Here is a 27718-nt window from a genome sequence, read left to right as displayed (position 1 = left end):
TCAGTAGGGAGTCTGCTTGAGTTTCTCTCTCATCCTCCTGCCTCTACCCACCCCTCTATCAAATAAATAAACAAATCTTAAAAAAAAAAATTACTACAGAATTAAGGACTACCCAGAACACCAACTATTATCAATAAGAACTAAAGAAATACCATATGATGAATTAACACAGGCCTATTTCTAAGGAAAGTGAGAACATATGAATGCTATTTAAAACACTCTTGATTGACAGCTACACTAGCTAAAAGAAGTACTGTATCATGATGAGAGAGGAATTACCTAAGTCATTGAGACAAAATTGAAGGAAAGTGAAAAATAATAGTTATTACGCATTTGTCTTACATAAAGCACTATACATGGAGTTTAGTATGTATTAGCTCAGTTTAATCCTCATATCCGTCCAGTGAGGTAGGCATTGTTGTTCCCATTTATAAATGGGCAGCTGGTGAGTGCAGAACTGGAATCGAAATGAGTTGTAGGATTCAAAAACTCGGGCCACTTGCCGCCTTCCAAGGTCAGTTACATTAACGAGGCAAAGAGAAGTTCACATCTGTTCTGAGTCTTCTCTTCAACTTATCTGACCTCTAGATAACCACACAATTAGCCAATACCAGTTCAGGATACCAGGTACATGAAATGGATACACAGTCATTATTAAAATGACCTCATAAATGTAGGGCATCACAGTTGTACTGGTGATATGGTATCTAGCTTATTGAATAGACATTCACAATAAACAACTTGAGCCTCATACTTTCTGCATTTCCTCATGACTTTTTGTCCTTGGGGATTCCTTTGAAATAGAAAAAGGTGGGGAGGGAGGTTGATGAAGGAAGGGATAAAACCAGGCCTTCATGGCATTCTAGTAAGTCTTAATTTTCAAGTGTCTAGTGGAGAAGCTTAGACTTATTCATTATATTTTAATATGATGTCTTCAGATCCTTCTCAAGGAAGCTCTAAGTGTTATTATGACTAAAACCTCAGAATTGTTTTGTAGCTCTAAAATGATTTTTATGAGCCAGCCTCAATAGACTAATTTGCTTTTATTCGGGAGTTGGAAATGTTTGGTGTTAAATATATCTCACACGAACTGGTGATTCTGCTACTATTTTAGCCTTCCGAGTGGCAAGCACTACTCCCTTTTGAGAATAAGGTACACTGCCTACCTTTCAGTATACAATTTTGCAAACCTCTCTCCATATAGCTTGCCCTGGAATTTTAATACATGTCCTAAAGGGCAAATGTAGTCTCAACTAGATTACGGCATGTTGGCACAAACTCTCAGAAATGCTAACTGTGTTAAGAATGTCACTTCATTTTTTCACAGTTTTCTAAACTTGTTTTGCCCCCCATGAAATGCTTTAATGACTGGTTCCCTGAGATTCTCCTCTTCTGCTTTATTTCGATGTGAATCCGTCTGAATTTAGATTATATCACATGGATATATGTAAATGTTCGCAACAATTTCTTTTAGAAGTGCCTGAATTATTAGAACAGAGAATTACACTCTACCCCGGATGGCGATTTCTTTCTTTCTATAGGTGATGCCCAAATTAGAGCTTAAAAATCTGAGAGCTTCTGGAAATTTTGAGCCTCTTCAAGTCAGTTACAGAAACTGTGGGTCAAACCTGATAGCTCTGTTGTATTCTACAGAATCTTTATGTTTTGGGACATGTGCTTTTTCTATCTGGTTACTTTGAAGATTATCTTTTTAGTTACGGTGTCAGTGACGTTTAAAAAGGAAAAGTCCGGAAGAATGAGATTGTTTTGCTCTGGATCAAGGCATCAGTTAAGGCTAGAATGAACTCTAATCTAATCTCTTCTCTTGACACTGATTGCACACCTGGCCCGTGGTCTGCGTCTCTTCCTCTGACCAAGGTTAACCAGCTCTTCAAAGACAACACAATCTTCTCTTTGGTTTGACTCTGTACGGGATAGAGAGGAAAACCCCACAAAACCAACCCCATTCTCTTCACTTCAACCCCCAAAGAAATGGTGTATTTCACCCATGCAACCATACCCCCCTGCCTGATCCCCTAAGGACTGTTTGGCAAGGTCGATGTGGATGCACGAAGGAGGTAAATGAAGGAAAAAGAAAAAGGACATCACAAAGTTTGGGTTAGAATATTGGCATCCGCTACTTCTTACCTGTGTATTTGGGGACTGGATTAAGAGTCTTGGGTTTTCTATCCCTAAAGTTAAGAAAATTAATCTCAGTCTCATAAGGATTCCGTGATATCATATATGTAAATTGCTAGATGAGTTACAAGGCTACGTGGGAATGTTGGGCGTTATTTCTGTTCCAGACCATCTTACCTGCTTTTTCATTCCTGTGAAGCCAAAAGGGAATTAAAATGGGCTGGAATCCCAGACATTTGGCAATACTTCTTCCACTTCGTGAACAGAGCAAGCAGCAGGGACTAATTAAGACGGCATGGACATATGTGTTTGCATTACTTCTGTGTTCCTGAATTAATATGAGGCTGAGTATGAATTCCCACCACTCTCTGAGCTGGCATTACACCCCCAAGCACATTATGTACAGATTTATGTATGACACACTACACACACACACATGCAGATCTCAGCTTCTATCTGAAAAGACTTTAGCTCAACAAAGAACACACATTAGTGATGCTCAATTCTGGCCGCACCCTAGAATCACCTGGGCAGCTTTGGAAAATATCGGTGTAAGGGCGCCTGGGTGGCTCAGTCAGTTAAGCGTCCAACTCTTGGTTTTGGCTCAGGTCATGATCTCAGGGTTGTGAGATTGAGCCCCGTCTTGGGCTCCGCACTGGGCAGCGGCGGGGGGCGGGGGGTTGGGAGAGGCCTACTGCTTAAGATTCTCCCCTCTCCCTGCGCCCCTCTAGAAAGAAAGAAAGAAAGAAATGAAATATCAATGTATAGCCTCCCCCAAACCAATCAGAGTCAGAGGTGAGGTCAAGGTATCTGTATTTGTTAACATAGTAAAGAACCAGAGGTCTAGAGTCAGAATATTGAAGTTGGAAGGAGTCTTAGAAATCTAGTTGAAAGGTATCCTTTTTCTAATAAGGACATTTAGGTTGAGAAAACTTAAGCCACAAATTCAAAGTCAGAACCTGCAACTCTTCACTCCCAGCTTAATCCTTTCTTCCCCAGAACATGCTGCCTCTTCAAAAATGTAACAGAGTAATTCTTCTCTTTGAAATTATAGATGGCATTTGCCTGGTGGAAGCCAGGAGCTTAGGACCCACTTAGAGCATCTAGGGAAGTGGTTCCCAAGCCCTGCACATTAGAATCACAGAAGCAGCTTTACAAATGCTGATGCTCAAGCTTCACTCCAGACAAAGGAACACAGAACCTCTGGGGATGAGACCCAGACACCCCGTGTGATTGTTTTCCAGCTCCTGGGTGATTTCTTTGAGCCACCAGGACTGAGAATCATTCATGCCCGGAAAACGTTACTCTATTTTTCCCCTTCTAGGTATAGGGATTAACTCCTTAAACAGGAGTTACATAAAAGAGAAATTCCCGAGGCCTTCAGTTTTGGAGTACATTTCATCTATTCTCTGTTGTTTGAAAAAAGCTTGTTTTTCTCTTTGATAAAGAAAATTTCATGTCCTTTGTGAGTTGTTAAATTCCAGCAACCTGGAAATTTCATTTGCCTTTCTACTATTGTGTCAATATGAAATCAAAGATTTGTTGACTATTATGGAAGAACCCCAGATCAAGCAAGCGGGCACTACTTGGGAAATTAGAATGTGGCTTGTCGAATGTCCTGGTTTAGCTCCAGGATTTATGTTCTCATCCCAGAATTATCCCTCTGACCACAGATCCTCAACCTTTTGTGACCAGCTGCAGAGGAGGAATAAAAGGCAGTTACCAGTAAGATCTGGCAAGTTTGCCAGGAACTGACAGCCTGTTTCCAGAAACTCACTGAGCCCTGGCTAAAATTTCAGCATGGTTCGCAGACCCTTGCCCACGGCCCTCCTTATTCCAGAGGGTTGGCCCCAAGGACCGAGCCCCAGTGCCACCCTCTGGCTGAACGCTTGTCTGCATGGAGCTCAGCACCGCCCTCCCGCCGCAAAACCTTGCCTCCTCCCCTCTGCAACCTGCACTGAAGGACATTTCTGAATAGTTGTGCCTCTTGATGTTTTGACTTCTGTGCATTTTTTAAAACACAAACCACAGGCTTAAATGTCAAACCATTTTGATGATGCCCCAAAGGAGTCAGAAAAAAGACAAACATAAGGCCATTTTACTTATAAACTACCTAATGTGGCCACACCCAATTTAATTTACGCTCTTGTTTCCCACTACTCCAGAACACAGCCCGCTCTGGGCAGGATCCCCTTCTCCCTGCTCGTAAACAGAGCATTCTTGTTAGCGGCGGCCAGCGTGTAAGCTGTTGCCTCTGCTTCCCAAATGCTATTCCCTCCACCAAGGCTGTTGGGAAGCCTCACATTCTACCACTCCTTTTTATTGGGGTCCAAATCAACTGGGATTGCATCCTGGGTCCACCGCTTTCTTGCTACGTGACCAGGGGCAAGTTACTCAGTCTAACTCTGCTTCGGTTTCTTCATCTTGAAAATGGGCATAATAATAAGTACCTGCCTCAGAGGGTCGAAGTAAAGGTTGTAGAGGTAAGTGTATTAAACATCTAAACCAGTACCTGGTACATAATAAGCACTCGACAAATACGGGCTATCACTTGTTGGCCAAGGTCAGTGTACCAGTGGTGCTTTCCCCAGACTGTAAGAACAATACTCCTTTCGACCTTTCATTATTGACTTTTACAAAGGATTACCCAGATGAAAATCTGAAGGAAGAAATATTTTCTTCTGTTTCTCTTTCCTTTCCACTTCTTCTCCCCTCTCCCATCTCGCCCTATTTCAAAGAAGACAGGAAATAAATCTTAGCACAAGTAACTCTACTTAGACCTGTGAGAAAATCTAACAATGGCTTTGGCTAAGTAGCAATATGAACGAGGATGTTTATATGGTACTTTTATAGTCCCAGTGTTGAGATGAAATTCTAAATGCATGGCCACAGACAGGTAACTGTGTTTTATGATATTGGTACCAGCCTGAAGGTTAACCAGGTTATCCCAAAATTAGTGTGTGGTTGTTATATTTTGGAGAACATGATTTGACCTGCATTATGACCAAATCCACATAATAACAATATAATGATGACAACTAATCCACGTGTGTTTGTGTGTATGTGTGTGTAAAATTAAGCTTTCATTGCAGTGTACTTTTGAAAAAGCTGTAGCCAAATTCTTCGGTTTCTTGTTCATGAATAAGTAGGCATAAATAAGAATATAGAACATTCTTAATCAATCGGAAAAATATCTGCAATTAAAAGTGTAGAAACTATAATGATTATCTGGTAGGTACTTCAGGAAAGGGAAGTAACCAGAGCTCTATCTTCCACTAATATTATGCTAGGCACTTTACACAGAACATTTTATACCTGAAAATTATTCTGTAGAAGAGATCTTATGCTCATTTTAAATATAAGGAGACTAAAGCTCAGATGGGAAAGTCACTTGCCCGAAGTCACAGAGCTGGAGGTGTGACAAGTCTGAGTTCAAACCAAGATCTGTGTGATTCAAACCCACAGTCTCCCCACTAAATAGTAATTATTGTATTATATACAATTTGCAAGCATGAAACATGAACTTGCGCAAGGATTGGATAACCGTTGTTAAAGGTCAATTATAATAGTATTGCTCTGGATTTATATAGTGCATCATTTTCTCAGAACTCCAAAAATATTCAACGACTTATTCTCATGGCATATCCTTGAGGCCAGGAGAAGCAAGTATTATTTTACTAGATGTGGAATCTGGAAGAACAAAAAGATTCTGTAGTTTGCTCAAGGCCGTAGAGTTAGCAGGAAAACAAAATGAAAATGGAGGTCTTCACATCCCTAACCCAATACTTACCTTCATATCCCTAATCCAATACTTGCCTCCATTAAAAATGATACCTCTCATTAAGTTTGCATAAGACCAGGTTAAGTAATAAACTTAACTTGTGTGTGCAGAGGGAGATAGTCTGTGAAATAATAACAATAATAATAACAATAACTGCCTTTGTTGGGTGCCTACCGAGTACGGAGCTCTTCCCGCTCCTGAATGAGTTCTAATACTCGCGAAGCTCTATGGTATAGCTGACTTGCTCAAGGACACAGCTGACTTGCTCAAGGACACATAGTGGTGTGAGAAAGCTGATAGTCGAATCCAGACTTTTCTAGGTTTGAAAGTCCAGACTTCTGCCACGGAGCCACATCAATATGGATGTAAAATGCCATTCTCAAGCCCCAGGAGGAATACGGGTGATATTCACCATTACAAAACCCTACTCTGTTAAATGAGTTATGGAAGCACTGTAGGTTATAGTGGTGATTATGTGGATAAACTTACATAAAGTGCTCTAGACCAGTACCTGGCATCAAGAGTTCCACTGGTGATGATAATGATGTTGAAGGGAATTGCTTAAAGGACATTTGTCTCATTTCCATTGGGTTTGATTCCACCAAACAAGTTACACACTTGAATCCTTGTATCAAAAGGGCCATCTCTTCTTCATCACGTGTTATTTACACATAAGTGTATACAGTCAATCAAGGCTATCAAGACATGATTACTAAACAGAGTGGTTTGATGCTGAGCTAACGTCAGGGAACAATTCAGGAGTGTGAGACACGGTCCTTGCCTTTAATTTGGAATTCCAGTGTGGTTGGAAAGGCTAAAATGAAATCCTAATATAAACTTACAAAATTATTTCAATAGTGTAATTGAGCCCCTCGCTCGCCGAATGCGTGCAGAAATCACTGTGGAGGGAATGTACATGAAGTAATTGGTACAGAGTCAGAGATGCAGGAGAAAAACCGAGAGGATGTCCCACGAAGTGGCAGAGGAATTTACGGAAGGGGAGAGTGGTTCAGGGAAGATGGACAGTGGGATCTGGCAGTTCACTGATTCACTGATAAACTGCCAGAGAGTAGATAAGAGGGAGCAAGTATGGTATCTGTACCTCGGCGCAGGCGCGTGTTCAACAAAGCACGTCCCCGAGGCTGAGCCGCGTCCCCTGGGAGGTTGCCTCCTCTGAGTCCCCGCTCCCATCTGGTTGCTGCAGCTCTTAGGCAATGCCAAGTCATTGCCATGGCATGAGTTTCAGAGCAATTCCCTGAGAGCTCTCTTCCTACGCACTAAGATTTTTAAAGCTGCTCGCTAATGACTCTATTAATAGGGCCTATGGCTTGTTCAAAGGGCCCCCGGTAGAGAAAATCATTGGCATTTTTCTCTATATCTCTTGTTTAATACAAGAATGTGTATAGATGTATACATGTGGGTATATGTGTGTGTACATGTGGGTATATGTTTGTGTACGTATGCATCCATATACGTATGCCTATAGTATATGCAGGTATATGCATGTATGTATGTATACATTAATATATGTGTGCATATAGTATATGTGGGTATATGCATGTGTGTATGTATGCATCCATATACATATACCTGTAGTATAAGCGGGTATATGCGTGTGTACGTACACATCCATATATACATGCTTTTTTGATTTGTGAGATATGTGATCCGTACCCGGGATGGTGCCAGATCTCAGGTTTGGTTAAATTCATCTCTTCAGGAAAGAAACACCCCTTCCCTTCACCTCTGCCCTGTAGGACATTAGCAAGGAATTTGGCTAATGGGGAAATGCGGTTTGGATTTCAGATAGACCAAATCGTTAAAAATTCTGCCTAGACTTTCTGTTCTAGAAGAATCTACTTGTACCCTCAGCTCTTCAGGACACACCAAAAAAGTAGAATTTTTTAATGCATCGTGACTATAAAACTAGGAGGGTTTTCACTGTAGTTGCATGTTTTAAAATTCAATGTTTATACTGAAATTGAAAAAAATTCAAGCCACAGAAGACACATTATTTTTCAAGAATAAAGTTAACCATGTTTTTCTGTCTGGTAGAAAATACAGCACTTCTTAAGCAGTTACGAGACTGAATTGTGGATCCCCTGACCACTGCTTCCGCTAGCATATGCATCAAGTAGCAAACTCTTAGCTTTGGGATGCTTGAGTTAGAGATCACCCAGATTGATGGACAAGTCCTCAACCATCTGGATTTAGCACAAATACAGATCTAGAATGACACTGAAGCACCACCGATTCCCAACTTTTCTGGAGCTTTGAAAGCTTACAGATTATTCTGCTGACACTTCCTGTCAGCAGAAATTCTATTCTATTCTATAGGGCATATAGAATGATACACATTCTATAACACCGCTCCATGGAGCTGTGTATCAGTTTCTGAGAACTATTTTTTTTTCCTGAGAACTATTTTTGAGAATTTCACGGCACCTCCTCCCAGCTCATGGGATGTGTCTAGAAGGGCTACAAACCCAGACTTGAAAACCACTGGTCTCCACGTTGAATGACAGAACCCTGCCGCAGGCCACACACAGCTTTGTGCTCAACCTTTATAAACACTAAGTTCCCTCACTTGTCAGCTAACTGTGGAGAGAAAGTAAGGAAAACTGGTTACTCTTACAGAAAGCACATAGTCCTGCCTGTAGAGACAAGCCGGTAGTGTTCCTCTGTTGCGGCTGGAGTTGTCTTCTGATCCAATTACCTCAGTACCTTTCTAGACACAACTTCCTTTGCATACCCACACCGCAACATGCATACGCCCCTCTCAAAGACTCATCCTTCTGAGCTGCTGAGACCCACAAATACCTCTTTTGCCCATGCCATGGGTCCCAGCTGCAGAAAGTTCCAGGGACCAGATGCAAATCAAAGTTAGTTGTTCTTAACCCCAGCTGCACATTGGATTCACCAGGAGAGCTTTGGAAACTCCAGTGCCCAGTCGTGTGTGAGAACCACTGAGCTCGCACAACTCTCTGCTGCCTAATCAACTTGACTTTGCTTTTTTTTTTTTTTTTTTTCAGTTAAATCATCTCTAACTTAGTGGGTCCTCGACTATTCTTGTCTGTGTTGCCTTTTCATGGCTTTGTGAATAGAGTTAGTCACCTTGTCTCTAGAGCCTGCTTCTCTGGATGGAGGGGACAGACATTGAGTTTATGCTGGTCAAGCCACAAAGAATATCATCATCTGATGTCACTGGAAATGACCAAAAGCAGTAGCACCAAGAGGGTGTGGGGGTAAAGCAAGATCACAGCGCAAGCCCTATAAACCAAGGATTTGGGAACTCTGTGGTAGAGACGCAAGGCGGCTCTGATAATTCAACACTTACAGAGGGCACATGGCTCCAGTAAGAGAAAGTAAGCCAAAACTGCACCTCGCTCCACCGTGAGTGGTTGAACCCCATTTTGTACACAAGGGTCGTTTGCTCACCAGGACCTCTGGGACTTTTGACTAAACTTTACCTTGCATTAGGTCACTTGGACATTAAAATATAATCCAAAGTATGGTACAGGTATAAGGCCGGGATGGGGGGAGGGATCAGCTGAGATCATTTTACGGTGGTGCAGGGAAAACCATCTTTTACTGGATGATTTTTTTATTTATTGAAAATATGTAACTCATGCAACAAATGCATAATTTGACAGGTACTATTGCTTTGGCCACTGATTAAAAATATGTCCATTTAAGGAAAGGTATCAGTAATTGAATACAGGTGATACTCTTCTCTGGAACAAAAACCAGAGACAGAAGTTCTCTGCACATGACGTGCACACTACGTAGCACACTAAGTGCTAGCATGGTCAACTTCAATTCAGGGTCAGTGTTCTTCCCAAACTACCATTTGAGGGAGCGAGTGGGGGGAAAAGAAAAAGAAAGGGGAAGGTTATTCAGTCTTTAAGTAAGATATGGAGGAGCCCATGAAATGCCCCCAAGGTGAAATGCTCTTCTTTCCGCCAGATTGCTATTCAAGAAGCATGGGCAGGAGGTGAATGGGACACTGAAGCCCGATGCTGGGTCCTGTTAGTAGAAGGCTCAAAGGAGAAAACCCTGGGCCAGATCCCCCATGCCCGTCTCTTGGGAAGGTGAACGATGTGTCCTCCCAAGCAGCTCGCTCTGCGGGGCGTGCAGGGTCTGGAGAAGGCTAAGAAGAGGCCCAGAGAAGACCTGACATGCTGACTCATGCCATGTGAAAGCTGGTCCGCTTGCTCCGCGTAGACTCTGATTAAACTCATCTCTGTCTTCCATGGTTCGAGGCAGAAACTCGGGGGCCGAGAACAAAGCAGCCAAGTGTGTTTCTGCAGAGAAAAGAGGGGTCTGGCGAAAACAGCCCTGACAGCTGGGTTCTGTGGCTTGGCGAATTAAGGGCTTTTACATGTTTCATTCAAGACTCTGTTTAGTCTGGATACCAGGGATTTATATATCAATTTTTGGCTCTAGTGTCGCAGAGGTGGTTCTGATTTCCAGTGATTTCCTTGTCATCCGCAGTTGCCTACAGTGAGAGAAAGAGCTAAGAGCACCGGGGTTGGGGGGTATGGACTGAACGGCAGGCTCAGTTAAAAGCTTGCCTTTCTTGCTTGGCTCTCCTTAAGGGGGTTTCTCATGCTGCCCCAAACCTAAGGCAGCCGTCCTTAATCAGAAACACCTGGAGCGGGATGGGTAACCCGCTTTCACATTGGCTTTTGCAGAAGTGGCAGTGCATTGAGGACACATCTGGCAAGCTTCGAATTCACAAGTGTAAAGGATCCGGGGACCTGCTCACGGTCCAGCACAGCACGCGGAACCTCTACGCTCGCGGCTTCCCGGACAAGGACAAAGAATGCAGCTGCGGAGAGTCCGGCTATCGTGGGGGCAGAAGCCAGAGGAAGAGTCAAAGGCAGTTCCTGAGAAACCAGGGGACCCCCAGTAAGCTTCGCGCGGGGGCCCTCTCAGGGGAAGGCAGAGTGCTCTGCCGATGGACAACAGGGAGACGAGAAAGTCTCGCTCCGTCTACGTTTGAGATCTTATCCATGCAGAGGTTTAGCGCCAAACACAAAGAATTGTTCTGTTTAGAAGAGTGAAGCTAAGTTGAAATCTGGGGTTTGTGGACATTTTAACTTAAGCATAGAATGAAAATATATTCAGTAAAAGTACTAGACACAAACTATGCACACACTTAAAAGAGCTAAAAAGGGGTAACAGGTGTGGGGAGGAGCAGAGGGTATAGTTTAGGTCAGTTTTAGTTTACATGAATACTAATGTCCTGATTTGTCTGCCTTGAGCTGCTCTTTAAAAAAAAAAAAAAGGAGGAAAATAAAAATTCGAGGTTTCATTGCTTATAGATTTAATAAGAAAAATATAAATACTTTTTTTAAAGGTACATCTCTTGTAGGACAGTATTTTGTTGTTGTTGTTCTGGTTGACTGGCAGGGTCAAACTAGTCAAATTCGGCATGAAAAGCACTGCCTAGCATTTTCTTTATAAAAATTCTATCAGGCAACTATGAAATTCCTGTGATTATACAAATGTGAAAACCCAGCCTGGCACCTTCCGTAAAAGAATGAGAGTCTAGTGCCACCTAGTGGCAGATTAGGAAAAGTGACTCATTTCTGTGGCAATTCTTTTCTATACTGGTTTGGAAATGAGTAAAATACATTTTCTGTGTTGTTATTTTAAGTAGGCTGTACACACAAAGTGGGGTTTGAACTCACGACCCCAAGATCAAGAGTCGTGTGCTCTACCGACTGAGGCAGCCAGGTGTCCCCCCCATTGTAAATTAGGAAATCAAATCAATCACTAGAACAATAGAGGCTCTTAGCGCTGGCTTTTTTATCCTGGACTCCACAGATGGATTTCAGGGGATCGTGAGCCTTCTAACATTTTATCCAAAATGATAAGTCTATTCTGTATATATGTGCACATTTTTCTGGATGTCCCTAACTTTCAACACATTCTTAAACGAATCCCTAACCCAAAGGCTAAGAATGATTGATTTACGAGATCTTTTTTCCTCCTTAAGAGAAAATGCCAGGTTTAATAATTTACACAAAGATATCAAATGGAAAGCCAGAAGGGGCAGCCTCCCCAGCAGTGGCCACAAACACTGATTTTGTCTGACACTGAACACAGGTGGAGATGCCTGGGGCCGTTCTTTCAAACCATGTAGAATCTCACCTATTGAAGGGCAGGAGTTGTTCGTGAGCACACTCAGTCAGCCCTACTGACTGTCACAGAGGCGTTTCCTCCTCTGGAAACTGCCATCATGGTGGGATCCTGTGGCCAGTGCCATTTTGAGTCCATGGCCTGGGTGCTCTCTTCTTCCTATTTTAGCAGCAGGCTGGAGAAAGAAGGCCCTGTGAGTATGTCCCCTCAGAGCCAAAGTGCATCTGGTAAGGAGGGGCCAAGGTTTATGCATTAAAGCCCGTGTCTAGCACACTATGAGCCTTGACCACAAGTACAGACCAGAAACCATGCTGGCCTACCCCTGTCATTGCCCTCCATCTGCCAGGTATTAAAAGTCAGCTGCCTGATAAAAGCATTTGCAAAATTCAATTTTTCTCTCTTTTTTTTTTTTTTTTGTACAAATAGAAGGTGTCGAGAACATGTACCCTTTTGTAAAAGCAGCCCAGCGTTGTGGAAAGACTGTGGCCTTTAAAATCTGGTAGATTAGAACCCTGGCTTCCACTGCTGTTGGCTTCATAACCTTGCAAATGTAAGCAGCATTCAGAGCTTCAGTTTTCCCGTCCGTAAGAATCATCACACCAAATTTATGAGTCTGTTCTGGCAATCTAATAAGTTTTTTTTTTAATATAAGGATTTATTATAATAATACAAGTCTTCCAAAATTGTGGATTAGAGATAAATATGAACTGAATAATATATAGCAAAAGCCCAGTCAATGTGAGTCAGTATTATGATTAATACCATAATTGGGAATATAGATTTATGCAAACAAACTGCCTTAGCAGTTCACGTTGAAAATGCAGTACAGAAGTTCACAGCTTGTTGTGAGTGGAAAGGAACTTAGATGCACCCCACCCTCCCCTGGAGGGACAAAGGGCTAAGGCCAGGGGAGCATGCCGTCCATCCACTGCTATGCAGCGCCCAAGCCCAGACAAGAGCCCATGTTAATGCGTATTCCCTTATTTCCAGAGTACAAGCCCAGATTTGTCCATACCCGGCAAACACGTTCCTTGTCCGTCGAATTTGAAGGCGAAATATATGACATAAACCTGGAAGAAGAGGAATTGCAAGTGTTGCGACCCAGAAACATTGCCAAGCGCCACGATGAAGGCCACAGGGGGCCCGGAGGTCCCCAGGCTGCCGGCGACGGGGACGCAATGCTGGCAGACAGAGACAATGCCCTGGTCCTGCCCACCACCGTCCGAGTGACTCACAAGTAGGAAGGCTTTAGGTGTTCTTGGGGGCTGAGTTCCCAGTCATCCTCCCCTCTCCATTATCACTGTTTTGCTTCTTTTTTTTTTTATTATTATTAAATATTTTTATTTATTTGACAGAAAGAGAAATCACAAATAGGCAGAGAGGCAGGCAGAGAGCGGTGGGGGGAAGCAGGCTCCCCACTGAGCAGAGAGCCCGATGCGGGGCTTGATCCCAGGACCCTGAGACCATGACCTGAGTTGAAGGCAGGGGCTTAACCCACTGAGCCAACCAGGCACCCCACTCTTTTGCTTCTTCATAAAAAGTGATATTGCTTGGCTGTACAGGTTCCAGAGGTTGGCCTGCAGAACAACTGGAGTTTAAAGAAGCAAGGGGGTGTCCAAACAGTTGTACATTTGGACACGTGCCTTGGGTTCAGTTTCACGTGAAGGCTGATCTGCGGGGAATTTAGCCAGAGCGGTTCTATCCCATCTTAACTTAGCAGGCATGGAGCTCTGCCCTTGAACAGTTACCTTTGTGGGAGTCTAGGAAACAGATGGAAACCAAGACTGGCACTGTAGAGGCTCAGAGGAGCTGTACACTCATACCCCAAAGGAGGACTGAGAGTCCAGGAGAAGCTTCTTGAGAGGTGGGATGTGGTGGGAATGGAGGTAAGATGCAGAAACACCTAACTAACCAGGGCAGATCCCAGAGGGCAAGGAGGGCCTCAGGAGTTATGGAGGCAGGGAAGGAGACGATTACCCCCACAGCTGTAATGTACCACCTCGGTTCTCCATTTCCTTCCAGAATCGTTACTCTCATGAGAGAGAAAAATTTTTCTTTCTGAATTTAGTAGCCAGGGTTTTTTCTTTCTCATGCTATCACTTTGGGGAGGCCCGGTATTACGAGCTCTGGCAGGATTTTTTATCTTTGGGACTGGTCTTCCCGTGCCTGTGCATTTGACCTTGAACAAGACGGGGATTGGGGACACAGACCCTCCCCCTATTCCACAGTTGAAAATCCACTTGTAACTTTTGACTTCCCAGAAACTTAACTGCTAGTGGCTTACGGTTGACCAGAAGCCTTAACAATGATGTAAACAGTCAATTAACACTTATTTCATATGTATTATATACGATATTCTTACGGTAGTGTAAGTTAGAGAAAACAGTGTTGTCAAGAAAATCATAAAGAAGAGTGAGGAGAAAATATGTTTACAGCTCTGGACTGTGTTCATTTAAAAAAAAACAAAAAACAAAAAACCACCTATAAGTGAACCTGTGCTGTTCCAGCCTGTGTCATTCCAAGGTCAACTGTAGTTGTTAGAATTACATGCTAGGAGATTCAGACCAGGATCTGTTTCTCTTTCAGTACCGATCAACCCCCTATCCCAATATTTCTCTGCCGTAGGGGTATTTCTTTGCTTCTAACTGAATGGGGTACTTGAGGCAGGGTCTTTGTAACAAAATGAATAGGATAATAACCCCTTCTAACTCTACATTTCTTCAGTCAGACAACTTGCTTCCATTGTAACCGTGGAAACCTCCATGTTTCCTACGTAGTTGACAAGGCTTTCAAATCTGGAGTTTTCCGGTGGTCGCTGTTCTTGCGGACATGAATTTTGAACGTTGCTGTGAAAGGGGATCTCAGTAAGGGTCTCTGACACCATCCTTTCCCCACCCGGATGTCCAGGAGACATTCCCACATATCCTTGTCTATGGCTCAGCTTCAAACTACTGCTTGCCTCCAAATTAAGAGTTTAGAAGACAATGTTGTTCCCTTTGCTATTTCTAATGGGTTTTTGTTTTTTGTTTTGTTTTGTTTTTTAATGCAGATTCGCTTATAAACCTATTTCTAATGTTCTGGGTTTGTTTGTTTTTGCAGGTGCTTTATTCTCCCAAATGATACAATCCACTGTGAGAGAGAACTGTATCAATCGGCCAGAGCCTGGAAGGACCACAAAGCGTACATTGATAAAGAGGTTAGCCACGGCTGTGTGATTGGAAGGTGTAGTCCAAAGGCAAACCCGGCTCGCCAGCTCCACGGCGGCCGGGAGGGCTCGATGTGTGTCCACTTCATTTATTTTATTATTTTTTTTACAATGACATCAACGTGAGAAATAGCGTAGCAATGTATTTATCTTTCCCTGGAGATATAGTGATCATCCTGTCTGAAAACAAAATAGGGTGTGAGAAAACCGTGGGGATTGGCTCGAGGACCTGTTGAAATCTCCTTGAGGAAATGATCCAGTCGTAAGCAAGGCACCTGCTGATGTTTGTCTCAGCGGGAACATGAGTGGGAGTCACGATCATCTGGTCATGATCATCATGACCAGCGGGAACATCGTGGTAGACATGCTCTGTGCCCAGTTTGTTTCCAAGTTAATTACCATCTCAGGGGATAGCCGGAATTATGGAACACAAAAGACAAGGTGAAAAGAGGGGCACTTGGCACACGAAATCCTGATCTTCAGATGTCATTGTTCAAATACGTGTCTTCCAGATTGAAGCCTTGCAAGACAAAATTAAGAATTTAAGAGAAGTGAGAGGACACCTAAAAAGGAGAAAACCAGAGGAATGTGCCTGTAGTAAACAGAGGTAAGTGCAGACCCCTGGCGGTCTTGCTTCCAAACTTCTGTTTCCACAAGCTCCAGGGATAAGAACTGGGCTTCTCTCTTATGCCAATAGAAAGCTTAATAAATTGAATTTGTTACCATACACTGTAATGACCTAAACTCCTTAGGTTAAATGAAATATGTCATAAACCTAAGCCGAAGGTTTAAAAAGCCCTATTAAGCTAAGATCGTTAAAGTAACCACTTACTTTCACTTCTGCTGTTGTTGTTGTTGTTGTTGTTGTTGTTTTTAAGGGACATCTGGGGGGCTCAGTTGATTGAGCAATTGTCTTCAGCTCGGATCATGATCCCAGGGTCTCAGGATCAACCTTCATGCTGGGCTCCCTACCCAGCAGGGAGCCTGCCTCTCTGTCTCTGCCCCTCCCTCCTGCTCAGCTCTCCCTCTCTCTCTCTTTCAAGTAAATAAGTAAATAAAATCTTTAAAAATAAAATAAAATGAACTGTCTGATCGACAGTGAGACTACGAAGACTCACTTTTCAATCTTCTTCCCCGTAGCTACTATAATAAAGAGAAAGGTGTAAAAAAGCAAGAGAAAGTGAAGAGTCATCTCCACCCATTCAAGTAAGTGAGTCTCTGTTTTCCGCATTTGCTGGGAGTGGAGGACTGTCCACTGGGCACTTCTGAAACAGAGTTGGGGCCCCTACGTTCCATGTAGTGCTGCTTGCAAGCAAGCAGATTTAGCCAGGAGGGCACAGAGCCCAAGAAGTTGAAAACAAAGCCCGTACCTTGCCAAGAGACCACAGGGATGCTTTTGGAATCCTTTGAGCGGGAACCACAAGGAGTTCTGCTCTGAGTGTGTTTTCCATCCATCTGTGGGGTGGTACCTAGATTTTATTCTATGCCCTGCTTTCTCTGGACAGTCATTGGGAAATGGAACCATCTTGAATAGGATGGTGCGTTCCACAGAGTGGTCTGCAATCATGCTGAATTCTGAAAGTTGGGAGAAATACACATTTTTTTAAATAACAGTAAAATTTGCACGTGAAGGGGATTTTGGACTGAGCGTCAACAAAAGATGAGTACTTTATGGGAAAAAAAAAAAAAAGGCAAAATAATAGCAAAAGGAAATTCTTTCCAAGCCATCTAATCCCACTAACCATGGACTTTATGGCCAATGAGTCCTGAGTCCCCATGGAGTAAAGCCATTTGTCCAAATGCTGTGGTTAGCGGGGTCCATGGATTCATGCTGACATTCCTTTCCACCAGTGTTTCCATGTAAATAAGAAAGAAAATGTTGATCCTTTCAAGTTCAGTAAAATTCTAAGAGAGTTGTCACTTAACGAGTTTATCTTCACTCTTGCCTATTATAGTTCGAGGTCCTCTGTGAAAAAGAAAATTCATTCATTATTGTGTGTCTGCCTCTTTGTGTGAGGTTCATAAGGACGATAATATTTTTAGTCAGGAAAGTGCTTTCTGATCCCGAACGCATCCCTTCTACTGGAACAGGGAAGCTGCTCAGGAAGTAGACAGCAAACTGCAGCTTTTCAAGGAGAACCGCAGGAGGAAGAAGGAGAGGAAGGAGAAGAAACGCCAGAGGAAGGGGGAGGAATGCAGCCTGCCTGGCCTCACCTGCTTCACCCACGACAACAACCACTGGCAGACGGCCCCATTCTGGAACTGTAAGTGTTGCACGGTTTTGGTTTCGAGTTCTTTTGGTTTTTAGAAATATATTCCCCAGTTTTGTGGCACCTGGGCGGCTTCATTGGTTAAGTGTTGACTCTTGGTTTTGGCTCTGGTCATGATCTCAGGGTCGTGAGATCGAGCCCCACGTGGAGCTCCTCGCTCAGCATGGAGTCTACTCATGACTCTCCCTCTCCCTCTGCCCCTCCCACCCCCACTCACGCTCTCTAAATAAATACATAAAATCTTTTAAAAAGTCATTCTTGGGGTTCCTGGGGGGGTTCAGTGGGTTAAGCCTCTGCCTTCAACTCAGGTCATGATCTCAGGGTCCTGGAATCGAGCGAGCCCCGCATTGAGCTCTCTGCTTGGCGGGGAGCCTGCTTCCTTCTTTCTCTGCCTACTTATGATCTCTCTCTCCCTCTCTGTCAAATAAATAAATAAGATTTTATAGAAAAAGAAAAAAAGTCATTCTTTTCCCCAGTTTTTTTTTTTATTTTTTATTTTTTATAAACATATATTTTTATCCCCAGGGGTACAGGTCTGTGAATCGCCAGGTTTACACACTTCACAGCACTCACCAAAGCACATACCCTCCCCAATGTCCATAACCCCACCCCCCTTCTCCCAACCCCCCTCCCCCCAGCAACCCTCAGCTTGTTTTGTGAGATTAAGAGTCACTTATGGTTTGTCTCCCTCCCAGTCCCATCTTGTTTCATTTATTCTTCTCCTACCCATTTAAGCCCCCATGTTGCATCACCACTTCCTCATATCAGGGAGATCATATGGTAGTTGTCTTTCTCTGCTTGACTTATTTCGCTAAGCATGATATGCTCTAGTTCCATCCATGTTGTTGCAAATGGCAAGATTTCATTTCTTTTGATGGCTGCATAGTATTCCATTGTATATATATACTATACCACATCTTCTTTATCCATTCATCTGTTGATGGACATCTAGGTTCTTTCCATAGTTTGGCTTTTGTGGACATTGCTGCTCTAAACATTCAGGTGCACGTGCCCCTTTGGATCACTACGTTTGTATCTTTAGGGTAAATACCCAGTAGTGCAATAGCTGGGTCATAGGGCAGTTCTATTTTTAACATTTTGAGGAACCTCCATGCTATTTTCCAGAGTGGTGGCACCAGCTTGCATTCCCACCAACAGTGTAGGAGGGTTCCCCTTTCTCTGCATCCTCGCCAGCATCTGTTATTTCCTGACTTGTTGATTTTAGCCATTCTGACTGGTGTGAGGTGATATCTCATTGTGGTTTTGATTTGTATTTCCCTCATGCCAAGTGATGTGGAGCACTTTTTCATGTGTCTGTTGGCCATCTGGATGTCTTCTTTGCAGAAATGTCTGTTCATGTCCTCTGCCCATTTCTTGATTGGATTATTTGTTCTTTGGGTGTTGAGTTTGCTAAGTTCTTTATAGATTTTGGACACTAGTCCTTTATCTGATATGTCGTTTGCAAATATCTTCTCCCATTCTGTCAGTTGTCTTTTGATTTTGTTAACTGTTTCCTTTGCTGTGCAAAAGCTTTTGATCTTGATGAAATCCCAATAGTTCATTTTTGCCCTTGTTTCCCTTGCCTTTGGCGCTGTTCCTAGAAGATGTTGCTGCGGCTGAGGTCGAAGAGGTTGCTGCCTGTGTTCTCCTCAAGGATTTTGATGGATTCCTTTCTCACATTGAGGTCCTTCATCCATTTTGAGTCTATTTTTGTGTGTGGTGTAAGGAAATGGTCAAATTTCATTCTTCTGCATATGGCTGTCCGATTTTCCCAACACCATTTATTGAAGAGGCTGTCTTTTTTCCATTGGACATTCTTTCCTGCTTTGTCGAAGATTAGTTGACCATAGTGTTGAGGGTCTATTTCTGGGCTCTCTATTCTGTTCCATTGATCTATGTGTCTGTTTTTGTGCCAGTACCATGCTGTCTTGATGATGACAGCTTTGTAATAGAGCTTGAAGTCCGGAATTGTGATGCCACCAACTTTGGCTTTCTTTTTCAATATCCCTTTGGCTATTCGAGGTCTTTTCTGGTTCCATATAAATTTTAGAATTATTTCTTCCATTTCTTTGAAAAAGATGGATGGTACTTTTATAGGAATTGCATTAAATGTGTAGATTGCTTTAGGTAGCATAGACATTTTCACAATATTTATTCTTCCAATCCAGGAGCATGGAACATTTTTCCATTTCTTTGTGTCTTCCTCAATTTCTTTCATGAGTACTTTATAGTTTTCTGAGTATAGATTCTTAGCCTCTTTGGTTAGGTTTATTCCTAGGTATCTTATGGTTTGGGGTGCAATTGTAAATGGGATTGACTCCTTAATTTCTCTTTCTTCTGTCTTCTTGTTGGTGTAGAGAAATGCAACTGATTTCTGTGCATTGATTTTATATCCTGACACGTTACTGAATTCCTGTACAAGTTCTAGCAGTTTTGGAGTGGAGTCTTTTGGGTTTTCCACATAGTGTATCATATCATCTGCGAAGAGTGATAATTTGACTTCTTCTTTGCCGATTTGGATGCCTTTAATTTCCTTTTGTTGTCTGATTCCTGAGGCTAGGACTTCTAGTACTATGTTGAATAGCAGTGGTGATAATGGACATCCCTGCCGTGTTCCTGACCTTAGCGGAAAAGCTTTCAGTTTTTCTCCATTGAGAATGATATTTGCGGTGGGTTTTTCATAGATGGCTTTGATGATATTGAGGTATGCGCCCTCTATCCCTACACTTTGAAGAGTTTTGATCAGGAAGGGATGCTGTACTTTGTCAAATGCTTTTTCAGCATCTATTGAGAGTATCATATGGTTCTTGTTCTTTCTTTTATTGATGTGTTGTATCACATTGACTGATTTGCGGATGTTGAACCAACCTTGCAGCCCTGGAATAAATCCCACTTGGTCGTGGTGAATAATCCTTTTAATGTACTGTTGGATCCTATTGGCTAGTATTTTGGTGAGAATTTTCGCATCTGTGTTCATCAAGGATATTGGTCTATAGCTCTCTTTTTTGATGGGATCCTTGTCTGGTTTTGGGATCAAGGTGATGGGGGCCTCATAAAATGAGTTTGGAAGTTTTCCTTCCCTTTCTATTTTTTGGAACAGTTTCAGGAGAATAGGAATTAGTTCTTCTTTAAATGTTTGGTAGAATTCCCCCGGGAAGCCGTCTGGCCCTGGGCTTTTGTTTGTTTGGAGATTTTTAATGACTGTTTCAATCTCCTTACTGGTTATGGGTCTGTTCAGGCTTTCTATTTCTTCCTGGTTTAGTTGTGGTAGTTTATATGTTTCTAGGAATGCATCCATTTCTTCCAGATTGTCAAATTTGTTGGCGTAGAGTTGCTCATAGTATGTTCTTATAATAGTTTGTATTTCTTTGGTGTTAGTTGTGATCTCTCCTCTTTCATTCATGATTTTATTTATTTGGGTCCTTTCTCTTTTCTTTTTGATAAGTCTGGCCAGGGGTTTATCAATTTTATTAGTTCTTTCAAAGAACCAGCTCCTAGTTTCGTTGATTTGCTCTATTGTTTTTTTGGTTTCTATTTCATTGATTTCTGCTCTGATCTTTATGATTTCTCTTCTCCTGCTGGGCTTAGGGTTTCTTTCTTGTTCTTTCTCCAGCTCCTTTAGGTGTAGGGTTAGGTTGTGTACCTGAGACCTCTCTTGTTTCTTGAAAAAGGCTTGTACAACTATATATTTTCCTCTCAGGACTGCTTTTGTTGTGTCCCACAGATTTTGAACCATTGTATTTTCATTATCATTTGTTTCCATGATTTTTTTCCCATTCTTCTTTAATTTCCAAGTTGACCCATGCATTCTTTAGAAGGATGCTGTTTAGTCTCCATGTGTTTGGGTTCTTTCCAAACTTCCTCTTGTGGTTGAGTTCTAGCTTCAGAGCATTGTGGTCTGAAAATATTCAGGGAATGATCCCAATCTTTTGATACTGGTTGAGTCCTGATTTAGGACCGAGGATGTGATCTATTCTGGAGAATGTTCCATGTCCACTAGAGAAGAATGTGTATTCTGTTGCTTTGGGATGAAATGTTCTGAATATATCTGTGATGTCCATCTGGTCCAGTGTGTCGTTTAAGGCCTTTATTTCCTTGCTGATCTTTTGCTTGGATGATCTGTCCATTTCAGTGAGGGGAGTGTTAAAGTCCCCTACTATTATTGTATTATTGTTGATGTGTTTCAATGATTTTGTTATTAATTGGTTTATATAGTTGGCTGCTCCCACATTGGGGGCATAGATATTTAAAATTGTTAGATCTTCTTATTGGACAGACCCTTTGAGTATGATATAGTGTCCTTCCTCATCTCTTAATATAGTCTTTGGCTTAAAATCTAATTGATCTGATATAAGGATTGCCACTCCTGCTTTCTTCTGATGTCCATTAGCATGGTAAATTCTTTTCCACCCCCTCACTTTAAATCTGGAGGTGTCTTTGGGCTTAAAATGAGTTTCTTGGAGGCAACATATAGATGGGTTTTGTTTTTTTATCCATTCTGATACCCTGTGTCTTTTGATTGGGGCATTTAGCCCATTAACATTCAGGGTAACTATGGAGATATATGAATTTAGTGCCATTGTATTGCCTGTAAGGTGACTGTTACTGTATATTGTCTCTGTTCCTTACTGATCTACCACTTGTAGGCTCTCTCTTTGCTTAGAGGACCCCTTTCAATATTTCCTGTAAAGCTGGTTTGGTGTTTGCAAATTCTTTCAGTTTTTGTTTGTCCTGGAAGTTTTTAATCTCTCCTTCTATTTTCAATGATAACCTAGCTGGATATAGTATTCTTGGCTGCATGTTTTTCTCGTTTAGTGCTCTGAAAATATCATGCCAGCTCTTTCTGGCCTGCCAGGTCTCTGTGGATAAGTCAGCTGCCAATCTAATATTTTTACCATTATATGTTACAGACTTCTTTTCCCGGGCTGCTTTCAGGATTTTCTCTTTGTCACTAAGACTTGTAAATTTTACTATTAGGTGACGGGGTGTGGGCCTATTCTTATTGAGGGGCATTCTCTGAACCTCCTGAATTTTGATGCTCGTTCCCTTTGCCATATTGGGGAAATTCTCCCCAATAATTCTCTCCAGTATACCTTCTGCTCCCCTCTCTCTTTCTTCTTCTTCTGGAATCCCAATTATTCTAATGTTGTTTCGTCTTATGGTGTCACTTATCTCTCGAATTCTCCCCTCGTGATCCAGTAGCTGTTTGTCACTCTTTTGCTCAGCTTCTTTATTCTCTGTCATTTGGTCTTCTATATCGCTAATTCTTTCTTCTGCCTCATTTATCCTAGCAGTGAGAGCCTCCATTTTTGTTTGCACCTCATTAATAGCTTTTTTTATTTCAACTTGGTTAGATTTTAGTTCTTTTATTTCTCCAGATAGGGCTTTTATATCTCCCGAGAGGGTTTCTCTAATATCTTCCATGCCTTTCTCGAGCCCGGCTAGAACCTTGAGAATTGTCATTCTGAACTCTAGATCTGACATATTACCAATGTCCGTATTGATTAGGTCCCTAGCCTTCGGTACTGCCTCTTGTTCTTTTTTTTTGTGGTGAATTTTTCCGCCTTGTCATTTTGTCCAGATAAGAGTATATGAAGGAGCAAGTAAAATACTAAAAGGGTGGCAACAACCCCAGGAAAATATGCTTTAACCAAATCAGAAGAGATCCCAAATCCTGAGGGAGGAGAAAGGGGATAAAAAGAGGTTCAAAAAGAAAGAAAGAAAAGAAAAGAAAAGAATTTTAAAAAGAAAATGAATAAAGAAAAATATAAAAAAGAAAAAATATATATATTAGGTAAACTAGTTAAAAAACATTAAAAAAGAAAAGTGTAAAAGTTAAAAAAAAATTTTAGCAGAAGAAGAGAAAAAAAATGAAAAAGAAAAAAAATTAAATTAACTGCAAGACTAAAAAAATCACAGGGAGAAAGCCATGAGTTCCGTGGTTTGTATTCTCCTCCTCTGGAATTCTGCTGCTCTCCTTGGTATTGAAACTGCACTCCTTGGTAGGTAAACTTGCTCTTGGCTGGATTTCTTGTTGATCTTCTGGGGGAGGGGCCTGGTGTAGTGATTCTCATGTGTCTTTGCCCCAGGCGGAATTGCACCGCCCTTACCAGGGGCCGGGCTGAGTAATTTGCTTGGGTTGCTTTCAGGAGCTTTTGTTCCCTGAGCGCTTTCCGTAGAGTTCCCAAGGACGGGAATACAAATGGCGGCCTCCTGGTCTCCGGCCCGGAGGAGCCGAGAGCCCGGGGCCCCACTCCTCAGTGCGCCCTCAGAGAACAGCACCCATTACTCCCGTCTGCCTGACCTCCGGCCGCGCTCCGAGCTCACCGAGCCTGCGACCGGTTCAAGGCAACCCCAAGCTGCAAGCTTACTGTCGGCTCTGTCTCTGCAGCCGGCTTTCTCGCTCCAATATCCGCAAGCTCTGCGACACTCAGACACCCACGATCCTTCTGTGACCCTGCGGGACCTGAGGCCACGCTGACCCCGCGAAGCCCCGGTTTCGCCTCTGGAGCGATGTCCCTCAGCAGAACAGACTTTTAAAAGTCCTGATTCTGTGCTCCGTTGCTCCGCCGCTTGCCGGGAGCCGGCCCCTCCCCCCAGGGTCTATCTTCCCGTCGCTTTGGATTCACTTCTCCACCAGTCCTACCTTTCAGAAAGTGGTTGTTTTTCTGTTTCTAGAATTGCTGTTCTTCTTCTCTTCGTCTGCCGATGGATTTGCAGGTGTTTGCAATCTTTAGATAAGCTCTCTAGCTGATCTCCTGCTAGCTGAGGTAGTCTCAGCCTGCTACTTCTCCGCCATCTTGACTCCTCCCCCTCTTTTCCCCAGTTTTATTGAGCTCTAATTGACACACAGCACCTTCCAAGTTTAAGGTGTATGGCATAATGACCTGACTTCTGTGTATTGCCACACGATGACCACAGTAAGTTCAGTTCACATCCATCACCCCATCTGAGTTGCTGCTAACTGCCGCCGTGCGGAGAGACACTGACTCAGACGACAGTTACTAAGAAGAGGGCTTCAGCAGCCTGAAACCAGGGATCTAGAATGATTTAAGAGGAGACCATCATATTATTTTCTGTACCGGCAACTAGAATGATCTTGCCGAAAATTACTATTTTTTTTGGAAATCACTCTCCATATTTTATTTGAAAATACCATGCTCTCCCTGGCTGAGTCTCCTGATGGTGTTATTTCACATACGGCCCACTCCAGGCAGAGCTCCTACCCAGTAAGGCTGGGTTTAGTCATATCTGTTACCAAATAGCTAAATGGACAGACAGTCTTGCGAATGCATCTTATTTCTGCTTTATTTCATGTCATGTTCTAAGAGTAATAAAAGGAAAAGAAAACCCCTTCAATGCAGGGTCTGTATTCAGAATCTCAGTCCTCTTTAGTACCTAGCACTATGCCCACAGAAGAATAGGGACTTTAGAAAATATATGGTTTTACATGGAATTGCTGATGATATGACTAATAGCAATGTGCACTTTTTTTTTTTTTTTTTTGGAGAGAGGGCACAAAAGCAGGGGTGAGGAGTAGGAGGGCAGAGGGAGAGGAAGAGAGAGAATCTTAATCAGGCTCCACACCCAACACAGAGGCAATGCAGGACTCAATCTCACGACCCTGAGATCTTGACCTGAACCAAAATCAAGAGCTGGACACTTACCCAACTGAGTCACTCAGGTGCCCCATCAATTGTAAACTTTTAAAATTTACACTTACAGTGCTTTAGTGGTCATCTAGAAATAGTGCCCTCAATTTTTGTGACACATCATCTGATTGAAGGCTTACCATCCCAGGAAGTAGCTAACACTGCAGACCTTCTCCCTGAAAAGAGCCCAGGAGACCACCTGGATCAATGTTTCTCAAAGTAGGATTTGGAGACCCCAGGAACCCCAGACAATTCTTGGGGATTTCAGTCCTATCTCTGAGGATTTTTGTTTTATTTTTCCATTTTGATGCTTTTTCATTTCAGTGCTAAGTTTGCATTTTCATTTCCAGCCACATTGAGGCCAAGTGAAGTCTTTAGACTCATAGCATTTAATGTTTAATCTCGTTCCCTAAACTGGGGCATGAGGATCTCTGAGGGTCATTCAAGTTGCAGGGGTCCGTCCTCCACCAAGATCCAGGCTGGGGCACCAGAGGCACAGCAGCCTGAAAAATCGTTTCTGCGGGGCAAGGATGAATAGATTTATAGGCAAGGAGCAATGGGGACATTTAGGGCAGGGAAACTGCTTTGTGTGACACTAGACTAGTGGGTACACGGCGTTATACATTTGTCAAAGCCCATAGAACACACAACACCAAGAGCGAACCCTAATGCAGACTATGGACCTTGGGTGATGACGTGTCAATGTCGGTTCATCAGTTGTCACAGATGCGCCACTGTCGTGAGGGATGTGGCCGGTGGGGAAGGTTGGGCATCATGGGCATGGGGTTCTCTCCAGAAATTCTCTGCCTTCTGCTCAGTTTTGTTGTGAACCTTTTTATGCCCTAAAAAGTCTATTAAAATAAAATTGGGGGAAAAATCATTTCTCATTCGTTGTTTAAAACCTCTTTTTCAGCTTGAGGGGATAGTGTGTTTAATATTAGTTGCTGGGGGTTAGTGGGGGAGGTGCTTGAGTGGCTCAATTGGTTAAGTATCTGCCTTCAGTTCAGGTTGTGATCCCAGAGTCCTGGGATGGAGCCCCAGGTCAGGCTCTCTGCTGAGCAGGAAGTATGCTTCCCCCTCTCTCTTTCTCAAATAAATAAAAGATACTGGATGGGGGTTAAGTAGTATGTAGTCATAGGAGTATCCCCTCTAGGGACACCTGCATGGCTCAGTCAGTTAAGCATCTGCCTTTAACTCAGGTCATGATCACAGTGTCCTGGGATCGAGTCCCTTATCGGTCTCCTTGCTTGTCAAGGAGTCTGCTTCTACCTCTGACCCTCCCCCCTCTCATGCCCATTCTCGCCCTCAAATAAATAAATAAATCTTTTAAAAAAAAAGATTAAATTAGTTAATACATGCAAAGTACATAATGGATAGTGAATGCTCATTAAGTGTACCTATCCCAATTGTTTTAAAAAAAAATTTGCTGGACAGCACATTTTTAAAATGCAATTATCATTGCAAGAAAGGTCTACAAATTTGGAAACTGCCTTTCTATAAAAGAAGACCAAGTGGTTTTTGTTTTGTTTTAATTTGACATCTGTTTTGTATACTTTCCACCAGTGAACCTCTGCGTGGTACGAAACGTGTTCATAGTCATAGCCCGCCCATTTCATGTTAAAAATTGTTGGGACACCTGGGTGGCACAGTTTGTTAAGCACCCCACTCTTGGTTTCAGCTCAGGTTGTGATCTCAGGGTCATGAGACTGAGCCCCAAGTTGGGGTCTGCACCGAGCTGGGAATCTGCTTGAGATTCTGTGTGTGTATGCTCTCTCTCCCAAATAAATAAATCTTTAAAAAAAAAAAAAAACTTGTCTACAATGACATTATTGTAGACAATGTCTACAATAATCCCCTTTCTACATACCATTTGTGAGTGTGACCATGATGCAGAGAACAAGCAAGGGCACAGCGTCCTTCTCTGTACTATGTAACTATTTTTTTCCTTTTTTAAGAAAAGATCAAAATAACCAGTAATACAAGTTCTGATCATTTCCTTCCCATTCTCCATCACTCACCCTTATTTCAGAAACCACTGCCTGATGGTGGGGGGCAAATGAACATGCCGAAAACTTCACGTTGGCCTGAAGTCTGTATTCACGATCATAGATGGCCACTGTTTTCCCCATTTTCCCCCAGTTCCCACGGCAAATTGTCTAGGGAGGAGTAGAGTATAATTTTTTTTTTTTTAACATCCAACCACAAAGTAGTTACAAGACAGAAAATGTGCCCCTTGCAGTATAAAGATAAGGAAGTTTTAGAATGGCTAGCCTGCTCCGTTCTCATTGTTGTTGTTTCATTCTTTTCATTTCGCTGTTCTGTGTTTATAACAGTGGGATCGTTCTGTGCCTGCACGAGTTCTAACAACAACACCTACTGGTGTTTGCGGACTGTCAACGAGACGCATAATTTTCTTTTCTGTGAGTTCGCCACCGGCTTTTTGGAGTATTTTGATATGAATACAGATCCTTATCAGGTAAGTCAGTATGTTTGCGAGGGATGACAACTGTTGACAGTAAATAGC

At 42.6% G+C, this 27718-nt stretch overlaps 1 protein-coding gene across 8 annotated transcripts in view; it reads left to right on the top strand.

Annotated features, from left to right (window-relative positions):
• The window catches only part of SULF1 (sulfatase 1), a 183656-nt gene that overhangs the window by 135829 nt on the left and 20109 nt on the right, over window positions 1-27718 (top strand). For all 8 annotated transcript variants that reach the window (XM_044245481.1, XM_044245480.1, XM_044245479.1 and 5 more), the window contains 7 exons: window positions 10615-10831; window positions 13058-13304; window positions 15167-15263; window positions 15785-15879; window positions 16413-16478; window positions 17364-17536; window positions 27528-27670. In XM_044245481.1, coding sequence (XP_044101416.1) covers window positions 10615-10831; window positions 13058-13304; window positions 15167-15263; window positions 15785-15879; window positions 16413-16478; window positions 17364-17536; window positions 27528-27670 — 1038 coding nt within the window. The remainder of the gene's footprint in view (window positions 1-10614; window positions 10832-13057; window positions 13305-15166; window positions 15264-15784; window positions 15880-16412; window positions 16479-17363; window positions 17537-27527; window positions 27671-27718) is intronic.

Source organism: Neovison vison, chromosome 4, assembly GCF_020171115.1.
Source record: "Neovison vison isolate M4711 chromosome 4, ASM_NN_V1, whole genome shotgun sequence".
Lineage (NCBI taxonomy): Eukaryota > Metazoa > Chordata > Mammalia > Carnivora > Mustelidae > Neogale > Neogale vison.
The sequence above is the reverse complement of the archived record's forward strand: the minus strand, read 5'-3'. Positions and strand labels throughout refer to the sequence as shown.